Source organism: Elaeis guineensis, chromosome 4, assembly GCF_000442705.2.
Source record: "Elaeis guineensis isolate ETL-2024a chromosome 4, EG11, whole genome shotgun sequence".
In the NCBI taxonomy this organism is placed as follows: Eukaryota; Viridiplantae; Streptophyta; class Magnoliopsida; order Arecales; family Arecaceae; genus Elaeis; species Elaeis guineensis.
In genome coordinates this window covers 17296599-17310993 of record NC_025996.2, presented here as the reverse complement: position 1 = coordinate 17310993, position 14395 = coordinate 17296599, and the positions used below count along the sequence as shown (strand labels likewise).

Genomic DNA, 14395 nt, shown 5'->3' with positions numbered 1-14395 from the left:
AAAGAATGGACCCATATAGATTACAAACTAGTAATGATAGACTGCAGCCAGCAAAACTGTTATTTTGCTACAACATATTGTTCTTGCCTCTCCAATACGAATTTTCACACGACCATACGAACCTTTTCAAACTTTTGATGAGGCTTTTGCCTTTTTTTGGATTTTGAATCTTTATCATAGCACAAGTGTTTCTCAAAACTGAAGTTGTGACTGAAATTATGTTATATTCATTGTCTGTTTATTAATTGCACGACTCTGAACACGCATTAGTAAAAAGTTTGAATGTTTGGACCCTGTCTGTAATGACATGTTAGTCTTAGTACAAGTCCACATAACCTCAACATAGGTTGAAATATGATAAACAAATATTAACTCCAAGATTCAAATGCTGCTAGGATGATGTTTTGGCCTACATGGGACATGCTGCATCATGTTTTGCCATGCCAAAACAACAAACGAATAAACAATGAATGAACAAAAAGGATTTAAAAGTCCTTTCAGCATGGTACTGATTACCAAGAAGAACTTGGTTTGTCAAACCAACGGTGGACAAGTATGAATTGGTATGGAGTGAACTGCTTGACATCAAGTGGCATGCCTGTTGTATCTGATACCGAATGAGTGGCAGGTGTCAATACCGGCCTGGCATGATACACGCCAGCAGTCAGTTGACACTTGAAACCATGATAGACACATCATCCAAGATCAAGGTTCACCGTCTTGATACTAGACCCCATATAGAAACCATTCTATTACAGTGTCGGTATGCGATTCAATATGGTACAAGACAGTGTACCGATATGATACCGGTACAGTACATAATGCCTCATACAAGATGGCACAGCAAACCATGTCCAAGATTGATGACCCTTTCACAAACCAACCAATTGTTTGAATCTCGAAATCACAATGAACATTAGCATGCCCTCAACAGTCAAATTAGTCAATAACTAGAATCTGACAAAGTAGCTGCTAGTTGACATTATGTGTTTCAGAATTTGAAGCAGAGTAAGGGGATATCATAAAGTTCTTCCAGTGCTTCGCATCTGTGCAACCCAATAATCAATCTGAACACAAGAGTGTTGGATCTTAACTAGATTTCTCTGTGCAAGTGAAAAGTGCTCAAACTAGCTTTAGTTGTCCATGATTTGACAGCTGAGCTTGCATCGGTCATCTCTTTTGACTTTTCAATATAGAAAATGTCGTAAGGGATAACAAATAAGTATACACATGCAACAAATATCTGGAAGGCCATGATAAGAACTGTTCCTGAGTTCAAATTACAGGATCAAAAAAAGGAGAAACCTAAGATAAACAACATAAATCATGAGAGAGGTCTTGCAAAACTTGAAATAGCTAACAAGATTCAAAAGCATATAATTTAAAATAAAATATGTTTGGGACCATAAAGCTAATGACTTCATCAAACAGAGACAATATTACTTACTATAGGTTACCTAGAGTTTACAATAGAAGTCAGTATTATTGCATATCATTTAATCATATCTAATAATAACATCTAGAAATAGTACCGTAGATTGCAAAATCTTACCAGATATGGATTTAGTATATTATAGCCATGAACAAAGTGTAATAAAAATGATATTCTACAAGCTTTTTGGATGCTATGTTTAATCAATGCTTCTACTCCAGGGTGGTTCCATCTCCATGCATGAATCGTATGGTAACTCAATTAAGTTCTACATTCCGACAATATGTAGGAAACAAGGTAAAAAGTGACAGTAGCACAAAATCTATTGATCCTCTTAACTACCTGAACTGACGACTTCTCCATATTCTGAAGTGCCTTTTGTCGCTCCCGTCTAAGATAGTAAGGTTTCACAATATATGTCTGCAAGAATGTTGTTAGGAAAAAAAAATTACATCCCTGGTAAAGGTTATTCAAAAAGACAGATGGTAAAACAAATGCATCTGGTACAAAAGCTACCACCAAGTATTAGCTTTATGCTCATGCATGCACACACAGAAATCAAAGAACAATAGCTTTGTACTCATGCACGCACACATAGATATTAAAGAATCTTAGAGAAAATAACATGTCAAACTTAGGGGAGATATCCAGCTTTCTAGAGCAGCTACCACCACTAAACAGCGGAACAAACAGGACAATTGCTTGACATAATTGTGCACTCATATTATGGAAAGAACTTTGAAATAGTTTGCTATATGAAGAGTTGCTCATTGCGCTCAAGGATAGTAAAAAAGGGTGATGCCTAGCTTACCCAATAAAAAGGGATGATACCTTTGACTAAGTGTAAGAGCCTAGCTGCCCATTTATTCAACTGGAACATTTAAATGAATAATAGGAATGCAATGTTGGACATATTGCAACTAGAAGCAATAAAAAGAAAAAAAAGATCAATTAAAAAAAAACAGATTTGAGATCCAACAATCTCCTTCCAGGGGTGTATCAGGTCTATCTTTTTACAGAATTGTACTCAATGTGAATGTAACCCACTAGAATACAATGTACTTGTCAAAAATTAAGACTGCATGAGAAAATACATAAGTATTGCGACACATTCTCACAACTGTATCATACCAACCTTGAGGTAACTGAGAAATTTAAATGAGTATCACGCATGTTGTCTTAGAAGCTAACGTCATGTCTCCTCCCTCACATAAGCATGTAAATTACCATTGTCAATAATTGGCCCAAAACCGATCTAATTAAATTGGGATTAGGTTGACATTTTGACCTAGTGATAAGTGCATAAATATGATCAAAGAAGCATTACTTTATAGACTAAATGATCTTTATTTTTTTAGAATCGATGCTTCTTCGTACATTTTGCTGGAAAGAGATGCACCCACATGAAGAGCCCGATCCGCAGACTTAAAGGGATCAAACAGGATCAAAAACGGAGTTAAAACAGATTTAAAATCAAAGCCAAAAATCCACCAAACCAATCCATAAGCTGGTGGTCCACCATGGACCACTTGGTTCATGAGAAGCTTGGTGAGCCGCATGAAATGCTACAGTAACATCTTAAAATGGTTTTCACGCAGCTCACAGATTCCTCTTCCCACATGGTCCATGGTGGACCACATAGGAGGCGCGGTCCATGGTGGACCGCATGGAAAAATGTTGGGTGCAGCATGGAGAAGGGACTCATGTGAAGGCTGGGAAAAGCGGACAGGTCCATGACTTGGCACGTGGAGCCTTTTGAGTGGCCTGTACGAGGGTGTGCAACGTAGAAAGAACGAAGTGTGGCTTGACGCACGAACGTGGCGCAGCTGGGTGTTGCGAGTAAAGCTTCATACAGCAACGAGGTAGGAGACGGGTCCACACGGAAGGAGGCATGAGCGGGGAAGCAGCGAGCGGACATGCATAGATCAACGTAGAAATGGAAAAAAAAGAACTTTTGAGAAAATTATTCACGTCTTCTCCCTTCATCTCATCCATCCAATCCTTCCTTGTTCTTAAATCTCATCCATTTATCTCCTAGCTTTTTGTTCCTTTCATTAGTCTCACATCTAAAACATACAAAAACCTCCAATCTAGGGCTGTCAAAATGGGCTTGGCCCACATGGCCAGCCTGGCCCAACCCTGTAGATGGGGTGGGCTGGACTGCCATATGAATAGCCCAAATAACAACCGAGCTTGTTTGGCCCGCCCCACATCAGCCCAAGGGCTAACATGAGTTGGACCAAACTAGCCCGAGTAGACCATGAAAACTTTTTTAAAAAATCTTAAAAAAAATTCTATTCGTTTTTTAATCCGACTCCTGAGCCCCACTGCCCCACATCGCCGGCCGCTGCCGCAGACCAGCAGGATGACCGCCTTCGCCGGTTCCTCTCTTTTTCACCTCCCAACTCTACAGATCCCCCTCCTCCTCATCGTCGGTGCCGCCGCCTCCGGCCTCCGAATCCAATCACGAATCAAGATACACTGGCCCCCTCCTCCCTTCTGCCGACAGACGCCCCTTCATCCAACCTCCAGGCAATCCCCCTCCTTCGGGCCCCTCCTCCCTTCCGCGGATGGACACCCTCCATTCAACCTCCGGACGAACCCCCTCCTTATCCTCGTCGTCGGCGCCACCACCTCCGAATCAAATCCGACCGCAGCTCCTCGGGTTCTCTCGATCTCTGCACTCTCCGAGTTAGATCTGCATTGCCGCCCCTCGGACTCTCTCGATCTCTCTCCACTCTTCGAGATAGATCCGCACCGCCTCCGGCCTCCCTTCAGGCTCTCTCGATCTCTCTCCACTCTCCAGGCTCGATTGCTCGAGGCTCTATGCCTCTCGGGCTCTCTGCCTCTCTTTTTTTACTCTTCACTCTTCAATCATTTGAGGTTCAAGGCCCATAGGCTGGCCCGACCCAGCCCACGGCCCTTAAAGGGCTAGGCTAGGCCAACTATATTGTGTCTCATTTTTTGGCTGGGCCTAGCCCAGCCCATCAAATTTTAGGCCCTCGTGGGCCGGGCCAGCCCATTTTGACCGTACTATTTGTATCTCCATTCACCTATAAAAAGGCTTCAATGCCTCTACACTCTTATCTATTTCTCTCCACACCGTACCTCTTGTAGGGGTCCGTGTGATAGATGAAAATACCCATCTTTTTAATTCTTTAGCCTTGTTCCCACTTTCTTCCACCCTTTCAACATACGAGAAGGAGAGTTAGCTAAGAGGATGTACAAGAATCAGAAAGCTCTACAGAGGAAGACTGTAGGAAGAGATCCTAATTTAGATTTTTTTTTTGTTTTAATTTTTGTTTTTAACTTCGAGCCCTGTTAATGGCTTAGGAGTTCAGAGTTTTGTATCAGAATTTTTATTCCAGCAATAAATTAGTTTTTCCTTTCAATTTAATTTATGCATTTCTTTAATTTTAGCACTAGGATAGTTTAATTTCCTTGCATTTATTTTTTTATTTAATTCCTATAATCTTTTAAATTTTTGCACGTTAAATTTTTGTAATTAGAATAATTGTTATTTTATATTTTTATAATTAACTTTAGAGCTTCAAATTAAATTGTCTAGCTAAGCAATCTCCTTAGAATTTGCAATGAAGCTAGACCATGATTAGAAGCCATATTCTCTGGATTTCTTTTTGAGCTTTTAATTTTTAGAGTTCTTCCTCCTTGCCAAAAGACTTGATGGGCCATAGTTGGGTTAGAATCTCTCCATAGTTCATGCTTGATTCGGTGCAAGAAGGATAATGGATAAAAGGCTCACAAATGTTTTAAAATCCTTTCTTTTTCTTTGTGGAAAACTTTGATAGGTTATAGTTGGATTTGAGCCCCTTCATAGCCCATACTTGAGTAACACAAGACAAGTAGTTGAAAGGAGAATCTCTTAATTAAGGTGAAAGCGAAATACTTGATGGATCATAGTTGAGTTAAGTCTCTTCATGGTTTATGCTTGTTCATGCTTCACACCTTAATCAAGAGACATCACAAAAGAAACCATAAAAAGGCTATCTAAATCACTGATCTACTGGATTCAAAAGCCCTAGATCTTTTAGATTATTTATTTTTGTATTTAATTATTTTACTGCTTTGGTAGTTAGTAATCCAACATAATCTGACAAATTCTCCTCTTTGTTAAAACTCGCCTGAACAAGAATTTGAATACGATTTAAAAATCCAATTCCTCGTGAGATCGACCCGTACTCGTCGGAAGTGCTATATTGCAAACCGTGCGCTTACGGTTATATTTAAGACACATCAAGTTTTTGAGCACACGATGTACAATGTAGCACTTCCGACAAGTACGGATCGATCCCACGAGGAACTAGATGTTTGAATCGTATTCAAATTCTTACTCAGGCGAGTTTTAACAGAGAGGAGAAGAATTTGACGGATTATGTTGGATTACTAACTATCAAAGCAGTAAAATAATTAAATACAGAAATAAATAATCTTAAAGATCTAGAACTTTTGAATCCACTAGATCAATAATTTAGATAGCCATTTTATGATTTCTTTTATGATGTCTCTTGATTAAGATGTAAAGCATGAACAAACATGAACCATGAAGAGACTTAACTCAACTATGATTCATCAAGCATTTTGCTTTCATCCTAATTAAAAGATTCTTCTTTCAACTATTTCTCTTGTGTTATCCAAGTATGGACTATGAAGAGGCTCAAACCCAACTATAAACCATCAAAATTTTTCACAAAGAAGAAAAAAAGATTTTAAAACACTTGTGAGCCTTCTACCCATTATCCTTCTTGCACCGAATCAAGCATGAACTATGAAGAGATTCTAACCCAACTATAGTCCATCAAGTCTTTTGGCAAGAAGGATAGAGGAAGAACTCTAAAAATTAAAAACTCGAAAAGAAATCCAGAAAATAGGACTTCTAATCATGATCTAGCTTCATCGCAAACCCTAAAAGAATTGCTTAGCTAAACATAATTTAATTTGAAGCTCTAAAGTTAATTAAAAAATATATAAAATAACAATTATTCTAATTACAAGAATTTAACGTGCAAGAATTTAAAAGATTGTAGGAATTAAATAAAAAAATAAATGCAAAAAAATTAAACTATCCTAATGCTGAAATTAAAGAAATGCATAAATTAAATTGAAAGAAAAAAAACTAATTTATTGCTAGAATAAAAATTTTGATACAAAACTCTTAACTCCGAAGTCATTAACAGAGCTTGGAGTTAAAAACAAAAATTAAACAAAAGGAAGAGAAAAATCTAAACTAAGATCTCTTCCTATAGCCATCCTCTGCAGAGCCATCTAATTCTCGCACCTCCTTCTGGCTGACTCTTCTTCTCGTGTGTTGGAAGGGTGGAAGAAAGTGGAAACAAGACTAAAAAATTAAAAAAATGAGTATTCCCATCTATTACACGGGCCCCTACAAGAGGTATGATGTGGAGAGAGATATATAAGAGTAGAGGCATTGAAGCCTTTTTATAGGTGAATGGAGGTAGGAGGCTTTTGTATGTTTTAGACGTGGGACTAATGAAAGGAACAAAAGGCTAGAAGATGGATGGGTGAGATTTAAGAACAAAAAAGGATTAGATGGATGAGATGAAAGGAGAAAATGGCATGAATAATTTTTTCAAAAGTTCTTTTTTTTCCTTTTCTACGTTGATCTATACGCGTCCGCTCACTGCTTCGCCGCTCATACCTCCTTCCGCGTGGACCCGTCTGCTGCCTCGTTGTTGCGTGAGACTCTAATCGCAACACCCAACAGCGTCATGTTCGTGTGTCAAGCTACACTTTTTTCTTTCTGCATTGCACACCCTCATATAGGCCACTCAAAAGACTCCACACGCCAAGCCACGAACCCATCAGTTGCTTCCCAACCTTCACATGAGTCCCTTCTCCATGCTGCATCCAATTTTTTTTCAAGCGGTCCACTATGGACCGTACCTCCTATGTGGTCCACCATGGACCACGTGAGAAGAGAAATCTGTGAGTCGCGTGAAAACCATTCTAAGATATTACTGTAGCATTTCACACGGCTCACCAAGCTTCTCATGCACCAAGTGGTCCATGGTAGACCACCAGCTTATGGATTGGTTCGATGGATTTTCAACTTTGATTTTAAATCCGTTTTAACTCCGTTTTTTATCCCGTTTGATCTCTTTAAGCCTGCGGATCGGGCTCTTCATGTTGGTGCACCTCTTTCTTGCAAAATATATGAAGAAGCATCAATTCTAAAAAAAATAAAGATCATGTAGTCTGTAAAGTAATGCTTCTTTGATCATATTTATGCACTTATCACACCCCCCAACTTGAGTCTTACTCATCCGCGAGTAAGAATAAAAGATAGTTCGTGAATTTCTTATTAAAGAATAGTTGAGGGGGCTACAAAAAACAATCAATATCGTACACAAGTTTACTTGGAGTCAGAGATTTTTCTCACACCCTTTCTTATAAGTAGAAGATATCCCATCAAATAGTTGATGAAATATATCATTGGGATATTAATAGTATCTAGTAAATTGGTCAAGTACAAACTCATTATTTTTCTAAAATAACTCTTAACCAACTCCTATTGTCATCTCAAAATCTTCTACTCCAAAAAAGTGATGAGGTATTGATTTGGTGCAAGTCTGATCCTTTTATCGATTTTATTTTTGAAGGCTTTACATTGTCCACTTTTTGATGCGAGACTCAACGCTTACTTAGGCGAAGAAGTCTGATTACTCGATGAGAGATCAATATTTAGAACTTGCCCCCTTTTTTTTTAAAAGGATAAACGGAACTTTGCTTTAGTCAATACCCAAACATACCCAAACAGTAGATTCTTCTTTGATACGAACAGAAAAGGTTAGAATTATCCAGAAATTGATTTCATTATAACTTAACTTTTTTACTTGAGTCTATCAATATTTTGTTCTCCCAATGTTTTAAAAAATGTTTTAAAAATTATCTAGACTGTTCAATCAATTGCTTGTCAAAAGTGTATGATTTACCTTAAGTCCAAGACATAACAAGTGTGAGACTATAAAGGTAGAAGGTAACTCCGATATAAATTTATTTTGTTTATTATTGCCCTCACAAAAAAAAAGATTTTTTTTTTGGATGAAGCAAGAGGAAGGAGAGATAGATGAGAGGAGAATTCTAAAGATGAGAAATCTAGAGAGTCCTAAATCTAGAGACGATAGAGAAGAGTGCTTTAATTAAATTTAAATTTTTTTATTAGAAAACAAGTTATGCAAGCAATTAAACTCTGCCTAAGATTAGCCTATATCTAAACAACTCCTAACTGCCAAGGTTACTTTCGAGCCCTCCAAGTCGAAAGCTAACCAATCAACTGGTCAAGTATAAGATCGATGGAAGGCTCTTCGTGCTCTCACAACGGATCTAATTAAAGAACCACCTTTCTTCGGAACGTAGTTTCTGAACTACTTGCCTAGACACCAGCTAATTGATCAACTCTAACCCGGTCCAACTCTTAGGATCCTTTGTCTTAGTGAGCTCGAATTTTCTTAGGGTTGACGTCTAATTGATTTTAAATTACAGACTTAGGTCAATACAAAATGAGGGATGGTGGTTTTTGGGCTCAGGATGATCAAATCCCCATCTTATCTTATTTAATGGGTTAAGTGTCCTTAAGCTGTTTTATATAAAATGCAATGCAAATACAAGAAAGATGTCCAATACAAGTTAAAGCTTTTAAGATTTAATGAGTTTCTTTATGTTAGTTAAATGTTATGTGATGTCAATTGTTTTTAGGATCAGGATTTTGTCTTTTGATTTTGCGCAAAAGTAAGTTCAAGTGATTAAGTCTAAAAAAAATAAATTTAACTAAAAGATAAAGGAATCTAGATACACTAAAACTAAAAAGCACGGAGAGCAAGAATTTAAAACACAATTTAAACACGTCAACTCTCCCACAACGGTGCCAAGAACTTGATGTGTCTTAAATATAACCGCAAGCACACAGTATGCAATGTAGCACTTCCAACGAGTACAAATCGATCCCACGAGGAATTGGGTGTTTGAATCGTATTCAAATTCTTGCTCAGGCGAGCTTTAACAGAGGAGGAGAATTTGTCAAATTATATTGGATTACTAGCTACCAAAACAGTAGAATATTTAAATACAAAAATAAATAATCTAAAAGATCTAAAACTTTAGAATCCACTAGACCAATAATTTAGATAGCCTTTCTATGGTTCCTTTTATGATGTCTCTTGATTAAGATGTAAAGCATGAACAAGTTTGATCTATGAAGAAACTTAACTCAATAATAATCCATCAAGCGTTTTGCTTTCACCTTAATTAAGAGATTCTCCTTTCAACTACTTCTCGTGTTATCCAAGTATGGGCTATGAAGGGGCTCAAACCCAACTATAACCCATCAAAGTTTTTCACAAAGAAGAATAAGAAAGGATTTTAAAACACTTGTGAGCCTTCTACCCATTACCCTTCTTGTACCAAATCAAGCATGAACTATGAAGGGATTGTAACCCAACTACAGCCCATCAAGTCTTTTGGCAAGAAGGATGAAGGAGGAAGAACTCTAAAAATTAAAAGTTTGAAAAAAAATCCAAAGAATAGGACTTCTAATCATAGTCTAGCTTCATCGCAAACCCTAGAGAGATTGTTGAGCTAGACATAATTTAATTTGAAGCTCTAAAGTTAATTTAAAAATATAAAATAACAATTATTCTAATTACAGGAATTTAACGTGCAAAAATTTAAAAGATTGCAGGAATTAAATAAAAAAATAAATGCAAGGAAATTGAACTACCCTAATGCTGAAATTAAAGAAATGTATAAATTAAATTGAAAGAAAAAAAACTAATTTATTGCTGGAATAAAAATTCTGATACAAAACTCTCAGCTCCTAAGCCATTAACAGGACTTGGAGTTAAAAACAAAAATTAAAACAAAAGAAAGAGAAAAACCTAAACAGGATCTCTTCCTCCAGCCTTCCTCTGCAGAGCCTTCTGATTCTCGCACCTCCTCCTGGCTGACTCTCCTTCTCGTGTGTTGGAAGGATGGAAAAAAGTGAAAGCAAGACTAAAGAATTAAAAAGATGGATATTTCTGTCTGTCATACGGGCCCCTATAAGAGGTATGATATGGATCAAGATATATAAGAGTAGAAGCATTGAAGCCTTTTTATAGGTGAATGGAGGTAAGAGGTTTTTGTATGTTTTAGATGTGGGACTAATGAAAGGAACAAAAGGCCAGGAGATGGATGGGTGAGATTTAAGAACAAAGATTGGATGGATGAGATGAAGGGAGAGGATGGCGTGAATAATTTTCTTAAAAGTTTTTTTTTCCTTTTCTACATTGATCTATGCGTGTCTGCTCACTGCTTCACCACTCGCACCTCCTTCGATGTGGACCCGTCTGCTACCTCGTTGCTGCGTGAAGCTCTACGCCATGTTCGTGCGTCAAGCCACACTTCTTTCGGCATTGCACACCCTCGTACAGGCCACTCAAAAGACTCCACACGCCAAGCCATGGACCCGTCCGCTGCTTCCCAGCCTTCACATGAGTCCCTTCTCCATGCTGCACCTAATATTTTTCCACGCGGTCCATGCGCAGTCCACCATGGATCGCGTCGGAAGAGGAATTTATGAGCCGCATGAAAACCATTTTAAGGTGTTTCTATAGCATTTCACATGGCTCACCAAGCTTCTTATGGCCCAAGTGGTCCATGGTGGACCACCAACTTATGGATTAGTTCGGTTGGTTTTTGGCTTTGATTTTAAATCCGTTTTAACTCCATTTTTTGTCCTGTTTGATCCCATTAAGCTTGCGGATCGGGCTCTTCATGTTGGTACACCTCTTTCCTATAAAATGTACGAAGAATCATCAATTCTAAAAAAATAAAGATCATTTAGTCTATAAAGTAACGCTTCTTTGATCATATTTATGCACTTATCACCTAGCTACCCGATATTTGATCTAATACAATTACCCGATGCTTAATTGGATGAGGTCTGATTTAGGTCAACCCAAACTAGTGCATTTATACTCATATATAGATATCATATAAATTGTATAATATAATATTAGTTCAAATTTATTTATTATAAATATAAATTAAAATGTAAGTCTAGCTCACTCAGTCAACTTCACCCCACTGTCTCCACATTTTTAAAGTTCACTTGGCCAGATCAAATGTGTCCAGCGAGTAATGTAGCATTAGCAATAAAGGGCACTATTATGGGTGGGATGGGCATCTTTAGTCCCACATCAGTTATGAGTCAAGAAAGAGTATGGTTTATATGGATTGGAACCTTTTCTTCCACATGAGGCACCTTTTAAAGGGCAAAATCGTATGGTTCGACAGTCAAAAGTAGGGCTAAAGCGGACAATACCTCACATATACTGATGCGGAGTCAATCCAACCATCCAAGCCACTCGACCCCTTGACCTTTGACCGCAACATTGGTGCCGTCTGAGGAAAAAGTCTCATACCTATACATACATACTCCCCTAAACTGGAGGACTATGTTGTGGGTGGGATGGACATCTTTAGTCCCACATCAGTTATGAATCAAGAGAAAGTATGGCTTATATGGATTGAAATCTTCTCTCCCACATGAGGCGCCCTTTAAAGGGCAAAATCGTACGGCTCAACAGTCAAAAATGAGGCCAAAGCGGACAATACCTCACATATGCGGACGCAGAGTCAACCCAACCATCCAAGCCATTCAATCCCTTGACCCTTGACCACAACAGGCACAACTGTGGGGCCAGCCTTCATCAATGTGTTGCACACCAATGCAAGCCCATCAATATCAGGGGCATGGTTCCAACAAGGAGAAGCATCCACATGGAGCTAAAGACACTAGCACAACGGGCAACCCAAGCAGGCTCACCGACAGTAAGGGTGAAGGGGTAGGAAAAAGGTGGCAGGTCCTTGCCAAGGCACCTCTTGCTGAGGAAAAGTTCTCTCACCCTCTCTTCCCTTCCCCTTCCCTGCCTCATTTTCTTCCTAGCCAACCGGCTACCCACCACTTCACCTCTCTACCCATCCCAGTAATGCACCATCCTTTCCCTCTAACCATCCAGCCCATCTCAAACCGCACTGGCCATCCCCTCCTGCGTCTGCTGTTCTAGCCCTCACCTAAACAACCCCCCCTCCCCTTCTCCCCACTCTGCCATCCCAACCATCACCTTCCATCAGCTTTCTTCTGCCACTCAGCCATCACCCTGATCTCCTCTTCCCCTCTCACTCAATATGCTCCATCCCAGTTTGCAGCCCCACCAATTTCCCAGTCTCTTGTTGCAACCACAGCCTACATCAAGCCAAAACCTTAACCCTTAAAAACAATGACCGAAAATGATGACATAAAGCTGGTTGTCAGGTTGGGTTGGGCTTTTGAGCCAAATTCCTTAATTTACACTAGATCAAGTTCAAGGCATGATCTCATTGACCTATCGGGTTGCCATGTTAGGTCATGTAGGGGTTTTAGAACATAAATCCCACCCCAACCAACCAAACACAATCAATAGGTCAGCTTTCGGATATCAACTCTTAAAGATTCATGTGACTTATCTATCAATTGGCTTGACCTACTTAACTAATGCCTCGCAATCAGAAAGAGAACATTTATGTGCTTAAGAACATTGATGCGAAAAAACTGCTAAATATTTAAATAAGCAATGCTACATAGCTCAAAATCGTTAGGATCAAAGAAACATCCTAACATGCTACAATCAACACTACCTCCAAATATTGTCCGAAATTTATCTTCTAACATGCTATGAGCTAAAGGGAGCATAAAATTGTGCAAGGCAATAAACAGAATGAAAAGCCATGTGAGAAAGATACAGAACCTTCAGAAGAAAATAAAGTGACGAAGGTATTATCAGTGCGCTGGTTGCAACTAATGAGTTCAGCTGTCTGGAAAGCAAGACCTGTATGTATTTATATATACATGAAACACTGCTAAGGCACAGATGATAGAAAATCAGAAACTAATTGAGCTATCAAGGTCTGTCACAATCTGATCTATGACCAAACAGTTCTCCAGATCCCAAACATTCAAAACATCTAACATACAAAGTCACAGAGAATAAATATGATCAAGAAAAAAAGCATTCTAAGAAAAAATGAATTCTAATAAACAATATAAAAAATTTGCACATAGCAAACTATATGCAGTTAGATAATATTCTAGTATGTTCTATAATGCCTTGTGCTCATGCTGAGTTACATAGGTTTTTTGACTGGAGGAAGAGACCTGACATTTATCAAGAATCTAAATACACATGCTATATAAGTAGATGATATAGATATTATTTCTTTTTAGTTTTTGCTGTTTATTGGTTAATAACATGGTCCGGCTATGGGTGCTCTCACCTGTCACAGCAAGGAACATTTTCGTTTTGGGCATTTCCCTTCAGCTAGTCTGTAACTTTGTCAAACTTCAGAATCATTAACATCCTAAAACCACATGATAGAAACCTCTAGATTGTTGTTCTGTCTAAAAAATGAAAGCAAGTTAGCATATGCATTAGTTGAGCAATTATGAGGCATTCATCACTTTCTCTGAAGCTGCTTTTCCTAATATAATTATAATCACGCAGCAGGCATCCAGATGAGTAATAAAGTTGAAATCCATATAATAATTGTTAGTTCTGATATTAATCAACATACCTAGAAGGAGCACACTTTCTCCATAACACAGTTAAAATTTATTGACATTAGCTAACAATTCATTCCAGGAGATATCAGCTACTTAAGTTTGCGACATTTTTAATAAGTCCTTTTTAATATATCAGCATCAGAGAGCTAGTCTATGAGATCGAATTCTTTATTTTTCTTTAGGTGAGTAAGCCCTACTCTGATTATACAAAGCAGCTAAACCAACAGCCAAGGTTCACGAACTCCATAGCAGAACCTGTGCTGGCCAGCCGGCGATACAGATCTGTACCAGACTAGACCGGCGCGAACCAACACAGAGCAAAGGAAGCAAACCGGGAGGAGGAAAAG

At 38.5% G+C, this 14395-nt stretch overlaps 1 protein-coding gene across 2 annotated transcripts in view; it reads right to left on the bottom strand.

Annotated features, from left to right (window-relative positions):
• LOC105043633 (chaperone protein dnaJ 13) overlaps positions 1–14395 on the bottom strand; it is a 37498-nt gene that overhangs the window by 4095 nt on the left and 19008 nt on the right. Inside the window, exons 9-10 of one of the 2 annotated variants that reach the window (XM_010921254.4) lie at positions 13237–13317; positions 1775–1852 (exon numbers count right to left, since the gene is read on the bottom strand). In XM_010921254.4, coding sequence (XP_010919556.1) covers positions 1775–1852; positions 13237–13317 — 159 coding nt within the window. The remainder of the gene's footprint in view (positions 1–1774; positions 1853–13236; positions 13318–14395) is intronic. The other variant, XM_019849775.3, reaches the window with a different exon arrangement.